Raw genomic sequence first — 15,012 nt, 5'->3', positions numbered from 1 at the left:
TACAAGCTTTTATCGCTGACTGTACTTTTCTTACGACAGACAACTAATACTCATCGAGACAATTCTAAAAACCCCTAATAGCGTAGTAAATAAAGGTAGTGGACCCCGCAGTAATTCCTTAGCCAGAAAAAACTTTACAGTATGATAAAGTATCAATAAATAAAAAGTATTGCATAATTTTCCAAAGAATAATAATAATAGAATTAAAGTAAATACCTAGTCTTAAATCGTTAATATCTTTTTACGGAAAAATGCTCCGTTCAAACTTTCTTCATCGGACATATTCATGTAACGTATTGTAACAATATATGAAATGTCAAAAAAAATATCCCAGCCGAAATACCAATATTAATAAAATATAATTTTTTGGCGTGTCTTGGACCGGAAACTTGCTCCGTCTAATTTTTTCACTGGAATGCCATTTTATTGCAGTTTTATACCTACAAAATGAAAATCAAAAAAAATTACCATGTAACTGTACTATTTTCAGAAATTGCCTTTTTACTCGCTGTGGAAAATTTCTCTATCCATTTTATTTACTGAATTAGGTTCACAGTTGTCTTTCTATTCAACTATAAAAACATCCAAAAAATAACGAGCGTATTAAAAACTAAACATATCGGGAGCAGTGTGTAGGGAGCGGGGTGTACATGATATTGATATTTCTTTTGGATATTTTGGATTTAAGTGTATACGTGACTACTTAGTACATATTTAAAAAGAAATCAGGCTGAGAAATTTTCCACTCTCAGTTTTTAACCCATTCATGGTCACGAACCGCTGAGCGTACACAATACGCCGGGCCACCATACAAGCCGTTTTTAGCTAAAACGTATGACTCAGCTTATGGGTCTCGAGCCTGGCGCGCACGGTAAATAAATCGCCGCTTATGAAGCCGGCCAGTTGAACAGCATTATGCAACATTTTTACTAACCACCGTTTTTCTGTACCTATCAAAAAAAAAAACGAATTAAGTATTGCAGTTTGGTTAGGCGGGTTCAAATTCATAGCCATGGTCACAAAATACGAAATCACTCAACAGCACAGGAGGAGTATGGGTCTCTATTGGTTCCCATAAATTTTTTGTTCCGATTTTTTCAGTCCATAACGTTTTCCATCATAATTTTGATTAGTCAATAGTCATAAATTTTAACATTATAAATTGCAGTTCCGATTTTTGCAGGTCATTATTATTGTTAGTCATAAAATTTGTTACTCATAATATTCAAAGTCCAGAAGGTATACCATTACATAATGTTGAAGGCAATAAACTTGCTTACAATATAGTGTAGTAAATAAAGGTAGTGGACCCCGCAGTAATTCCTCAGCCAGAAAAAACTTTACAGTATGATAAAGTATCAATAAATAAAAAGTATTGTATAAATTTCCAAAGAATAATAATAATAGAATTAAAGTAAATACCTAAAGTCTTAAATCGTTAATATCTTTTTACGGAAAAATGCTCCGTTCAAACTTTCTTCACCAGACATATTCATGTAACGTATTCCAACAATATATGAAATATCAAAAAAATATCCCAGCAGAAATACCAGTATTAATAAAATAAAATTTTTTGGCGTGTCTTGGACCGGAAAATTGCTCAGTCTAATTTTTTCACTGGAATGCCATTTTATTGCCGTTTTATACCTACAAAATGAAAATCTAAAAATTTTCCACTCTCAGTTTTTAATAGTTCTATAATACATACATTTCGATACGCATTTTTTTTGGATTTTTTTACCCACTGCGCCAAATTATATTCTAAGATCATATAAGAAGAAAAAAATGACAGCAATTTTCCGATGAAAATGAGCGTCAAAAAAAGGAAGTATCATAAAAAAATATTCTCATGTTTGACAAAACTTTTAGATTTTTTTCTAGTATCACATACTGATACAAATAACTTATTTTATAAAATAATTTTGGACTGAGGAATTACTCGGTTCAATATATAATCAGATTTGTGTTTTTACCTAACTTAGGAGTGGTTTTTTTTTTGGATATTTATAATGTTAGTCTCGGCTCATACTATACAATAACCAAGCTAAATTTCATCGACTGAGAAATTAATGCATGGGTCTCCATACAACAACTTGCTTCATTTACTACACTAATAATCGTTGTAAGGTCTTTTATCGCAGGTTATAATGATAAGTAGGGGCTCTATTGCATTCCCTAAATTTTAAGTTCCAATTTTTTTAGACCATAACGTTTTCCATCAAAATTTTTATTAGTCATATTGTCATTAGTTATAAAATTAAACAATTCAAATTGCATGCTTGCCTACCTCCCTGGGGATTATTTTTTATTTGGCTTACTGATTTCCCCTCCATTTCTTATTTTTCATGTAGTTTATTAAGCCATTTCGTCCCGCCAACGAGTCGACGGAGCCCCGCGATTTCCGCTCTGAGGGACACAAGGTAACTAACGAACCTACCTGAGGAAACAGATTTCTTTTTTCTTTATATGAAGGATGTTATTGATTTGGTTTCTTAGACGTAATTCACTTTAGTCATTAAAAATGGGGGTCCCTTTGTATGAAATAATTATTGAAAGTAATAATGTTTAATAATATAGCTCCTAAATATTAGAATATTAGAGGATATCATTTTCTGACTATCGAAATTCGAAACAGTAAGTTTATGGGAAACAAAGGGAACACATTAAACCGATATGATTAACGACCACGACGACGACGTCCGATAAAATATATGCCTTAAAATATTTGTTTTTTTTTTCATTTCATTTTTTTAATTTTTTTTCATTTATTCCTTTAAGTATAAAACATAGTTTTACATGTCAATTACAGTATTTTATATTTACAACTACAGTGAAACCTGGATATAAGTGAGACTTCAAGGGATGAGCAGATTTGTCTCACTTAAAGAGGTATTCCACTTACCCAGGCTCTCAGTTAGCCAGGTACAAATACATTTCTGTCTCATTTACAGAGGGTCCCATTAATAGAGGTGATAATAGAGGATATATCTCAGTTATAGAGGTGGTTATTAACCGTGAGAGTCAGGATGGCGGGTGTACCTAGATAAAAATAAACAAAAAGCATACCATATTTTAGTACCTAATTTGTACTATTTGGAACCTCCTTTAAAAAAATTAGTACCTCACGGTATTAAGTTATTACCAAAAAACATTACACCCGCCATTCTGACAGTCAGAATGGCGGGTGTAATGTTTTTTGGTAATAACTTTTAATACCGTGAGGTACTAATTTTTTTAAAGGAGGTTCCAAATAGTACAAATTAGGTACTAAAATATGGTATGCTTTTTGTTTATTTTTATTTAGGTACACCCGCGATCCTGACTCTCACTATTAACCGCTCGTAAAAATATGCTCAATTAGGCGCGTGACACACATTCGTGGGTTTTGGTAACAACTGGGCACAGGCGGCATGTTTCCAGAAGTTACTAGTTCAATACCTACCTACTAATAAAAACATGAAAAATATAAAAAAAAACCGGACAAGTGCGAGTCGGACTCGCCCACCGACGGTTCCGTACTTTTTAGTATTTGTTGTTATAGCGGCAACAGAAATACATCATCTGTGAAAATTTCAACTGTTTAGCTATCACGGTTCGTGAGATACAGCCTGGTGATAGACGGACGGACGGACGGACGGACAGCGGAGACTTAGTAATAGGGTCCCGTTTTACCCTTTGGGTACGGAACCCTAAAAAATTACTGGTACAAGTGTAAAACTAAAATAGTTGGCATAAAAATCCATACCGTTGATGACAACTTGGTGGTAACTGGTGAGAATAAACGTAATGCGCCTAAATCTAAGTACTATGTCAGTCAGAAGGAAAATAAAACTGATGAGTTAGATGAAGAATTTTACCGTCGCTCACCCGAAGCGAAGACTCGGGTAGTTCACGACTTCCACAAGGGGATCGTTCAGTATTTTAAAAGAATTTTACTAAGACAAGATTAAAACAATTTATTTTAAAAATTACGAGTCTTTTATTACTTCAAAGTATAAGAAAATCAATGGTTAACCTTAAATAAGAGATACCTATTTAATACTAGTGGGAATGACATCAATCACTACAATAAGAATATAAAGGATAATAAAATGGTCACCATTTGAATAAAAAATTATCTGCAGAAATACACACCATCTGGCTCTCTTTTTGGTTTCATACCTGCAAAGAAGGCCTTTATATCTTCTTCCTTGACAACTTCCTTTCTATCTTTAAAGCTTTTGAGAAAATCAAGTAACTTATCTCTCATCTTGTTATACTCTGTCAAAGCATTAATCTGTTGAATTCTTCCTAGAGATGATAATGCTTCGAGGCCTTTCTCATATTGAGTAGATGCAGCACCATCAGTTTTTTCCTTGCCTAATAATTCATAAGCTGTAACTGTATCTTCAGGGTCTATTAGGAACAAAACAGACAAGTCCTTGTACATGGTAATGCATTCATTACAAGTGCACAATTTTTGTCGGAAAAGGCTTGGCCAAAATGTAGCACCTTTGAATATTTTCCTTTCACCTTCTGGTCTAATGCAATCACTTTCTCTTAATTTTGGTTTCTTGGCAGAAACATCAAGTGAAGATTCCTCTGTAGATAATTTTCGCTTATTTTCCTTTGTTTCTTCATCTCCTAAAAGGTTATTGGTTACTTGTAAAGTTTCAGCATTTGTATTATCAGCACTCACCTGACTGGAGTCAGCAAGTTCTTGCTTTTCTTCAGTTTTAACTTCTGTTGCTTGATCGCCATTGACATCACCTGCATTAGACCCCTGAGAAGTATTAGCAGGGTCTTGTTGTTGTTCAGTGACATCAGTAGTACCATCACCTTTATTATTAGTTGTATCTGTGTTTTCTTGGTCTTCAGAACTAACAGCACAGTTTGCATTGTCCCCTAACTTATTACCAGAAATTTCATCAGAAGATGGCTTCTCGTCTTGATTGTCTTTAGTTTGGCTTTCTTCAATGGGGTTTGCAGCATCATCAGCTGGGTCATTCTCCGTAGGATTTTCAACAGATGTTTTAACAGGCTCAGCTTGAACTTGATCAGTTTTATCAGTAGTTGGACTTTCATCATCAGATTTTTCAGTGACTGGCAGATTTGGATCCATTTGATCTTTTGAGTTATTTTCGTCAATAGTATCACGACTAGTATCTTTAACTTCAGTGGGATTATCAACTTTTGTCAATATGCCAGAATCATTAGCACTTTCAACTTTATCTGTTTTAACATTAACTCCATTCACTTCATTTGTATCTCCATTGCAGCGTTTGGCTTCATCGGACTCAGTGATACTCACTACATCAACATCACCATTAACAGCGTATTTACTATAATCATGGAGAAATTCATTATTATCCATGCAAGCTTTGCAAATCATTTCAGCATATAGCTCAGGGGAAGGTACAGTAGCTTCTAAGTGTGAAGAATGAAGCCAGTCTTCACATACTATGCACTGAATCATCTCTTCTTCAACTCCATCTGGATCTGGATAGGGCCGGTGGCAGGTGCAATAGAGACCACTAAAATTCTGGTTGTAAATATTTTCATCATTGAGAGATGTCTTGTTTTCAGTATATTGGCAGGGGTGGTTAAATTTGGGATTCCCACAGTCACAGCGGAAGTTGCGTTTGGTATAGAGCTCTACAAGGTCATGGTTCTCATGGCATGTCAAACTGCAGGCAAGACACACACCAGCACGCTTGTCTGGGTCATTTTTGGCATCATTGCAGCAAGTCAGGCATGCATAGACAGCTTGGCGTTTTATATATCCCTGAAAAGAACAAATTAAATTAGTTCTTGCTCCATATTCCAATTGACTTTGACCAAATGATAGGTAAGCATCAGTTATACAACATCTTATGCATACACTTGTGCAATAAGATAGATAGGTAACAAACTAAAATATAAGACAATAATATTAATCACTAATTATGACTTTTTTATTACAAAAACCTTAACTATCCCAACTAATTGGGACCAAAACTGTTATAGAAAAGTTAAGTTTTTGGACAAAATCAAACAAAAACAACACATTAACAGGACTAAATTTATGTACATATTAATGTTTAAATATAAAACACCTTGAAAAATACTAATGCTTTTTTTATACATAATATCACTTTATTATAACTGTAGATTGTAGCATTCAGATAATCAAAATCAAGGTATACAGTATTGTGAAAATGGCTAGCTAAACTGATTGAAGATAACCACGCAATGCAATGCTGCCACGCTAAGCATAAGGGCAGTAACTCATTTTGAAATGTCATTCAATTGTATTACCTTGTACCTGTAGGTACTACAATTGAAAGATTTCAAAATGAGTCACTGCTCTTATGCACAGCGCAACAGTATGGTAACTCATTGTGCTATTTGGTAAGTCTTTATTATTAGGTATGCATGTTTGTAACACTTGCAATAAGATATTTTAAAAATTACACAATGTGGTAGATAACTATTTTTTGGCAATGACATGATATAGATTTGGCGCCCCGGGCCAGTTAGATTCGCCGCCCCATTAAGTGATGATAATGTATCTCATATAAAGAAAAAACGCCATTTTGTTGCTCCAGACCATGGCCCCCCTTGTCCCTAGGGTAAATACGCCCCTGTCTATAGTGAGTGTTTTGATTTGTGTCTGATAGAGTAAATGATGAGCATTGTTGCTAAATATAATAAACACAAAATTGAGAGACAGGGTACAATGTTACTATAATTTGAAACATCATTAGAATAATTTAAAGTCATAAGTAGATTTAGTACAATTGAAGGGTACATGCAAAGGACATATTATCTCTAGTCAATTAAGTAACATTATATTGCTTTTTTTAAAGTTAGTAACATTGTAATAATTTAAGGTATTTTTGTGAATAAGTTTTTATAGGTAAGTATTAAGTTTTGTTTATAGATATATGTAGGTATAATACTGCAGTAACAGACAATCTAAGTAATAGTTCATGTCTTCATGAACTTCCACTGCAGCAATTAATTTAACTCATAATTACTTTGCTTGAGATCTTTCAACCACTCACCGCAGTGGACATGTTATGAGCACTGCATTGTCAGATCAAAATGTTACTAGACATATTGTTTCCGTATACCCTTAAATTACTTTCATGCTGATCTCCTCAGTCGGAATGGTAGAATTTTTCAATTTTGTAGCAGTACCTAGTTGTTGGCCATAAGAAGTATTGATTGAAGTTTAAGTTAGAATGTAAAGTTATTAGAGATCATCGTCTGGCAACAAAGCAAATCTAGTTATAATAAATTTAAAGCCTATTCAAGTACGATTGCGGGCTTAGATTCACTAGAAAATATTCATAACAGCTGTTTATGCTGTTAAATATATGAATCCGTTCATCATGGTACCGCTTTCAGCAAAAATAGGTACATTAGTTCTTAGAGCCCAGCATAATTTTATAGACGACATCTTTTCACAACCATTTAACCCGACATTTTCTTGTCGTAACGGATCTCGAGCCGTCAAACGTTACAATGAACCATTGCTTGTACCTTATCTGCTTGAAGCCCAGAAAATGATCAGCTTAGTTACCTTACTGTATGTACAGTTTTTGTCGTCTGAAGCTCCAAGAACGGCATTTGCGTCTTCTTCGAATTCCTCTTGTTCTTGAAGTACGTCGATCATTGTTACTACTTTTTCGCCCTCGCATTCCGCCATTTCTGTATCCTCACCGTTGGTATCATTAGAAGACATCGTAGCACGTCTAATATGAAAAACGGAACTGAGTTAAGTGAGATAAATTAAAATTAAAGTAGAAAAGCCGGTTGCAAATGGGCGCCAACGCCAAGTCGAAGACGACCAAAGAGAATATAATCACTACGTTTTAAGAGACGGGACTTCCATACTAGCGATTTGATTAGTCTGTGTGTATGTTTGGTTATCCAATCATTACCAACATGTATGACAAACAACTGTCAAAGAGCAATAGTACCAACATAACAGACTTAAATAGTGTAGTATGCTACACGCTTGCGTATTTTATCGATATCGATAAATTGAGGAGGATTGAAACATGGGTCCCTGTCAACAAATTTCATACTCGAAATCAGGTTAGAATCGAGTCCATATTTAAATCGTATGTTATATATAGTGTTCTTTGAGTGGATTAATACATGGTTGGACTTAAATGTGAACACGATATTTATTTGTTAAAATAAAAATATGTAAAATGATTTTTTTTAATAATTTAATATAATTAATTTAAAATACATCCCGAAGGTTCGACGGTCCACAGGTAACAGAGGAAAATGTGTGTTCACCTGATTAAATGTTTTTTTCTATGTATTATATTCTTGAATAATAAAATTAAGTCTTCCTTTACAACTTATATGACCCAATGCCTGCATCTGAAAACATTTAATGATTAAAACAGACACACATACATTTTATTATATTTTAAGTTAAAATCTTAAATAATAAGGAATATTACGCAAAACTCTGCGTAGCCGTAGCGCCACTACCACTATCTGTCACAATCTGGGGGTCTACCGCGAAACAAGAAAATCGAAATTTCGTTATATGCATTTTCTCGGGGATCATAAGATAGTACTAAGATCTTAACAATTGCTTTATCCTGATCAACCTCTTTATCACTCTTGCATATTCGAGCGATAAAGAGGCAGATAACTTAATTTCGATTTTCGCGTTAACCGGGCCCTGGTTAAAAGGGTATCCAGACGGGACTGACGAAATCAGTCGATTTGTTCAGGAAAATAATTGGTCAATCTCATCTAGCGTCCACGCGTACACAAATTAAATCAACAATTTGCATTCTACTATGAAAATTGGCATATTTGTGTCCGCACCTGCTGATATGATCGAGGAATCAAATTGGTATTTGCGTCCGCACGCCCTTGTTCGATCGAAGAATTTCATCAGACTGGCGAAAAATTGTCTCGTCTGGATACAACTTTACAAACCGCCTTGATGCATCAATGTCATAATTTATTGTCTGTGAAAACTTGTCAAAAAACAGTTTAAGGCAGAGTATGTATAAGTTAGTCTATGAATTTACTAGAGTCGGTAGTGCTGCACTCTGGCGGCAGAACATTGCAGTAATATCCCCTATTACTAGATTCCAAAAATATATAATATAATGTCCATTCCATTAATGCACAGATGATAGATAATTTTCCACTAAAAATATTCGGAGAAATAATTATAGTCATGTTGTATGCAAGTTACCAGGAAATTCACATATTTTATTTTATTTACTATTTTTACAAAAAACATTACATTACAAAAAAATAGGCTGCAGTCGATATCGATACTTCGTATCTTATACTTGTAGTAGATCCCTAGTTCACACTGAAAGTGGATATGAAATATCTAATTTTCGATGTGTTTATAGCCTGCTACACGAAAATAAGGCTAAAAGTATCTAAAGCAATACTTACCGGTCTTCATCTAATGGAAATTTCGCCATAAACTTCCTTTTTTGCGATTTTCGCGAGCGTATCAATTGCCACATATTTCGCACTGAAACAACTTTGTTTTCGGTGGCATTTAAACAAAATCTATTGACTCACTGTATGTTCGTATCACATTTGACTGTTTTGGAAAATAACAAAGGCTTTTAAAAACGAAATTGCAAGAAATACGTAAGTAAAACCTACGAACCGCCATGACAAGCAACAAAGCAATGTGGCTGACAGTTGACATGACAGATGAATAGCACTGACGTTTTATTTTGTTTTTTTGGCTATGGCTAGGTTACTAAAGTCCATACAAAACCTTTTTTTGTTCCTTACTAGTTGCGTCAGCCTGAAGACGACAAGCTGGGTGTTTTTTTTTTGGTCAGACAGAGAGGAAAGATGGTGTTGTGTTACTATACGAATAAAATAGTGGTGTAGGTACAGGGCTATAACCGCGAAAATCGAAGTTCGCAAATTGCGGGGATCTTTCTCTCTTAGTCCAATGACGGCGTAATTAGAGTGACAGAGAAAAATCCCCGCAATTTGCGAATTTCGGTTTTTGCGGTAGCCCCTCAGCACGTGTGTAAACTTTCAATACTCGACTCTGCATCGACAACTCTGTGGAGCTTACACACTAGGGAAATTGGTGCGGAGCGCACCAGTATTATTATTCCACTGTCATAATTTGAAAATGACGGCTGTCAATCGGTGCGATGCAGCTTACACACTAGGGAAATTGGTGCGGAGGGCACCAGTATTATTATTACCTGTCAGTTGGTGCGACGTGCATGCCCACCGCACCGCTATTAATAATAATTATGTGCGATGGAAGCTTACACACTATCGATAAATGCGCCGCACCGCACCAAGGTCGCGGTCCGGTGCGATAGTCTGTTACTACTTTAATCATTAAGTAGCTAACACACTATCGCACCGCACCAAGGTCATTGTGGGACGCACCCATAAGTAAGAGGGAGAAAGCGATATCTCTTTCTCCCTCTTACTTATGGGTAGTGTGTTAGCTACTTTAGATTAGTGTGTGAAGAAAGTGAGAAGCCATTTCCGTCAGCAGAAAAAAATGGCTAATTTAAAAAATGTAGGCGCGAAGGAAAGACTATAGGAAGACTTGCAAATCTTGCAATACGTACAATCGACGAACGCCCTTCCAAACGGGAGAAAAGATGCCGTATAGTGTAATGCCCCATTCGCACGACAGCTTAAAAAGCGTTGCGTTAAAACCCGACGTTGGCGCTTTTTTACCGTTTCCAATATTTGTGTTCATATGGACGCTTAAAAATCACTTGTGAGTCGTACTGCCACGTACGCATCTCAGCAAAGCCATACTTTATTTGCTATTACGACGTATTATTTGAATATAGCTTGAATATTTCAGGAATTTGTAAGCATAAGTTGACATTTTTAAGGTGAAACTAATAATAATCTTGACGATTGACACCAAAAATTGACACTTGACAGCCAACTGACAGCAGCGCCGGCGCTTTTTTAACGCTTGTGAGAACAGATACACGGAGTTCCGTATGCTCTATTCAATTTGACGCCAACGCTCAACGCCGAAAATCGAACAGTGCTCGATAAAAAAGCGCTGCGCTTAAAAACCGCCTTCGTGTGAATACATACATGGTTATCCATTTGTGTCATTCAAACGCTTTTTTAACGCGCGTTGAAAAAGCTGCCGTGCGAACGGGGCCTAAAGGCCCCTGTAAACAATAGGCTAGCGTGGGTGGGCCAGTCTGGGGGTCGCATTTATGCGTTAGAGGGAGCAAATGATATTGCTATCTCATTCTACCGCATGGCTGCGTCCCTTGGACTGGCCGGCGCTGGCCCATATACACTATCGATACGTGCGCCGAAGTGAGACAAGAAAGAGATTTTTCGCCAATCTGATTAAATAAATTGTCTGATCAAATCAGATGGTGTGTACGTGGGCTATACATAAATGGAAGTATTTTATCACTTTGGTATTTTATCTGGTCATAAGCGCCCTCCATACTCATGCGCCGGCCACGAACGCGAGTGTGGCGTCAATTTCGCAGATTGTTCACGCCTTCGCGCCTTGTTCTCCGTTTTTTGTCGGTATTTCGGCCCGCGTCAAAGGAGACGCGAAGCGCGAACTTGCAAGACTCCACATCACACAATATTTTTCACACCACCTATTCGGAAAAGAGGTTTTTCTTCCCTGCTAGGAGGGATCAAAGTGGCACTTTTCCTCCCTGCTAGGAGGGATCAAAGTAGCACTTTTCTGTTCTAGCACACTATTTTTACATTTTTTTGCACATTATTTTTTTAGCTTAAATAATCTGTTTAAGCATCAGATTGTGTCAACACTAAGATTTTTTTTATTTTCCTCATAGTTGATGTGAAAAGCAGTATGTGTCACACGGTATCAAAATTATTTCGTCTTGGGCGTTAACACTTGAATCCCTCATTACGCTCAGGATTCTACTTTAGAATCCATCGCTTCATTCAGGTAGGTAAATAGGTAGGTAACCTTGGTCATATCGTGTACATAGGTAGGTACTCGTAAACATGTTAACTGAAAGACTAGTGCTCTCGAGGCAAATATAATTTATGCAACTGTGAGCTGCTCTTACATTGGGATCATATGTATTTATTTCTAGTCTGCCTTAGCAGGCCTAGACTTCAAAGGTTTTTAGATATTTCATAGGGCCGTTAAACGGACCTTTTGTACACCTTGAGCAGGCTGTTTGTTTCACACTATGAGTCATATATATTGTAAACATAGCTTATTTCAGAATGGAATCGTAAGCTCTGTCGTGTCGTGAGCTTACCGAGCCTGATTTAATTAGAGTCCATAGATTATCTGAACCTTGGAGGACTGACCACTCCTTATTCTAATTATCATTATTCTGCCTGGGTTTATAGTCGAAATTAGGCGACTAAATCTCTTAGTATTATCTATGCCGCCCAAGTTATGAGGCTTAAGCGTCTCCAGACCACAATTTTATATATTAGGGTGCAAAGATTTTTTCATCTTTAAAATAAAAATGAGTCGAGATAGGCCTGGAATCATAGGTTATTTTTTACCTTGTAGGGACACATATATGTAGTTAGAAATGCTGACGACGCATTCGAGATGCAAGCCGCGAGGCGCGGGCCTCGCCAGTTGTCCCCCGCCTTGCGACCTGCCCGGTAGTTCCCAAAAGCGTAAGCGCATACGTAAATTACTGTAACAGTTATTGATATAATTGACCTTCAGTGTTAACAATTTGTGAAACTCTAAAAATAAACTTTATTGTGGTATTCAGTGGTTTTAAATTGACATTCCCATACAAATTGGTTACCCCGACAACGGGGCGCACAAAGACTATAAATATAAACTTACAGTGCAGTGAAAAGTGAAAGACAATTTTAAAGACTGTGTATCAAATCGAATTTGTTTTTAACTGCGTATCGGGGGCAACTCACTTTGCGGGAACTAGCCGGGGCAGGGAAACAAAGCCATTACGAAAATGGCAAGCGGTGCTGGCGGAGCACCCGGCGTCGCTGAGCAGCAGCCACAGCAGCCGTTGCAGCAGCCGCCGGCGGGCGCGCCGCCTGCAGCGTCGAGCGAGAGGACCGACGCGCAGCTGGACCTGGCAGCGGTCACAGTGGCGTCCAGGTTGCCGGAGTTTTGGGCTGATCAACCTAGACACTGGTTTATACAAGTTGAAGCTATACTAAACCCTCAACATCTCAAGGATCAGGCGAGGTATGACCTAGTTTTAGGGAAGCTCACGAAAAGTGCGATAGGGCAGATTACCGACCTTCTGCTACAGCCACCAGTTACTGGCAAGTATGAAGCCCTCAAAGAAAAGCTTTTGGCGATTTATGAAGATTCTGCTAAGGCGCAACTGCAGAAGCTCCTCAGTGATATGGAGCTGGGTGAGCAGAAGCCGTCGCACTTACTCAGGAAAATGCGAGACCTTGCTAGGGGTAAAGTGCCTGATCAAACGCTATGCATATTGTGGCAGAACCATCTACCTCAGGCGGCACGAGCAGCAGTCGCCGTCGCCGACAGCCAGAACTTGGATAGCCTGGCTGCAATTGCGGACAAAGTGCTGGAGGCGGTTAGGCCGACTCCACACGTAGCAGAGGTGCAGGCGTCGACTTCGCGGGGCGGAGTGACGCAGTCCCCGGAGATGGCAGCTGTCCTAGCTGCCTTAGAGAGACTCGAAGGCAGGATTTGCGGGTTGGAAGAGCACTCGAAACGGTCGGGCCGTGGCCGGTTCCGGCAGAGGGGAAGATCTGCTTCCAGGAGTGGCATGCGACAACGTTCTGGATCGCGCGGAAGGAGCAGCACCAGAAGAACGCCTGATAGCCCAGACTGGCTTTGTTCATACCATTTTAGATACCGAGAGAAGGCGCAGCGTTGCGTTCCACCGTGCGCCTGGTCCAGGGGTCAACCTGCGGGAAACGAGTAGGAGTACAAGAGGTGGCGGAAGCTTGTACAACTCCACCGTCACACCGCCTATCCGTGACAGACTCCAACAGTGGTTTTCGTTTCTTAGTGGACACAGGTGCCGACGTTAGTGTCTTACCAGTGAGAAACAAATATTCTATTGGTGAAAGTGTGTGCAAATTATACGCCGCAAACGGTTCCGAAATTAAAACATACGGTTTAAAGACTCTAGAACTCAACCTTGGTTTAAGAAGAGCATATAAATGGACATTTATTATTGCAGATGTCAGACAGCCAATTATAGGTGCAGGTTTTTTAGTTCATTATGGCCTTCTTGTAGATTTGAGATCCAAAAAATTAATAGACAGTTTAACTTGTTTGAGTGTAATTGGAGCTATTGAACATTGTTTTAATCCATCGATCAGAGTTATTGACGAAAATCACCCTTTTCATGACTTGCTAAGTAAATATCCGGATATTACGAAACCTGTAAATTTTAGAGAACCACCTAGTCACAACGTTAGGCATCATATTGAAACCAAAGGACCTCCGATATTTGCTAGAGCTAGACCACTTCCCCCAGATCGTTACAAAAAAGTTAAAGAGGAATTTAGAATAATGCAAGAAATGGGCATCTGTAGGCCTTCCAAGAGTCCCTGGGCAAGTCCGCTGCATGTCGTTCCAAAAAAGAACGGCGAACTTCGCCCATGCGGAGATTATAGACGGTTAAATGCAGTTACTAAGGCAGACAGATATCCAATTCCGCGAATTCAGGATTTTACATACATTATGAACAACAAAAAAATATTTTCAACGTTAGACATTAATAGAGCTTATCATTTTATTCCCGTGGCTGAAGAGGACATTGAAAAAACCGCCATTATTACCCCTTTTGGCTTATTTGAATTTCCGAAAATGAGTTTTGGATTGAAAAACGCAGCCCAGACTTTCCAGAGGTTCATGAATACCACAGTTTTTCCAAATTTTGACTTTATATTTGTGTACATTGATGATGTTCTCATAGCTAGCGAGACAGAACAGGAGCATGAGCGACATTTGCAAGCCGTTTTCGAGAGGCTGAGCCAGTTTGGAATCACCATCAATGTGTCAAAATGCTGTTTTGGTAAGTCGAAGCTGGATTTTCTAGGTTTCGAGGTGTCAAC

At 37.9% G+C, this 15,012-nt stretch overlaps 1 protein-coding gene and 1 long non-coding RNA gene across 2 annotated transcripts in view; both read right to left on the bottom strand.

Annotated features, from left to right (window-relative positions):
• LOC134796542 (uncharacterized) overlaps positions 1-15,012 on the bottom strand; it is a 341,845-nt gene that overhangs the window by 101,629 nt on the left and 225,204 nt on the right. The gene's annotated exons all lie outside the window — the stretch shown is intronic.
• Positions 4,088-7,803, bottom strand: LOC134791144 (putative E3 ubiquitin-protein ligase UBR7). The gene is made up of 2 exons (XM_063762167.1): positions 7,547-7,803; positions 4,088-5,764 (listed from the first exon to the last, which is right to left on the bottom strand). Exons 1-2 carry the CDS (start codon positions 7,706-7,708, stop codon positions 4,115-4,117), a joined length of 1,812 nt encoding a protein of 603 aa, XP_063618237.1. The 5' UTR covers positions 7,709-7,803; the 3' UTR covers positions 4,088-4,114.

Source organism: Cydia splendana, chromosome 1 (genome assembly GCF_910591565.1).
Source record: "Cydia splendana chromosome 1, ilCydSple1.2, whole genome shotgun sequence".
NCBI classification, from domain to species: domain Eukaryota; kingdom Metazoa; phylum Arthropoda; class Insecta; order Lepidoptera; family Tortricidae; genus Cydia; species Cydia splendana.
This window is presented reverse-complemented; position numbering and strand designations above follow the sequence as displayed.

Coding starts and splice junctions, on each gene's coding strand:
- LOC134791144 (XM_063762167.1), bottom strand. CDS start 7,708: ATGTCTTCTAATGATACCAACGGTGAGGATACAGAAATGGCGGAATGC. Junction 5,765..7,546: donor AAAACTGTACATACAGTAAG/GTAACTAAGCTG, acceptor TGTTCTTTTCAG/GGATATATAAAACGCCAAGC.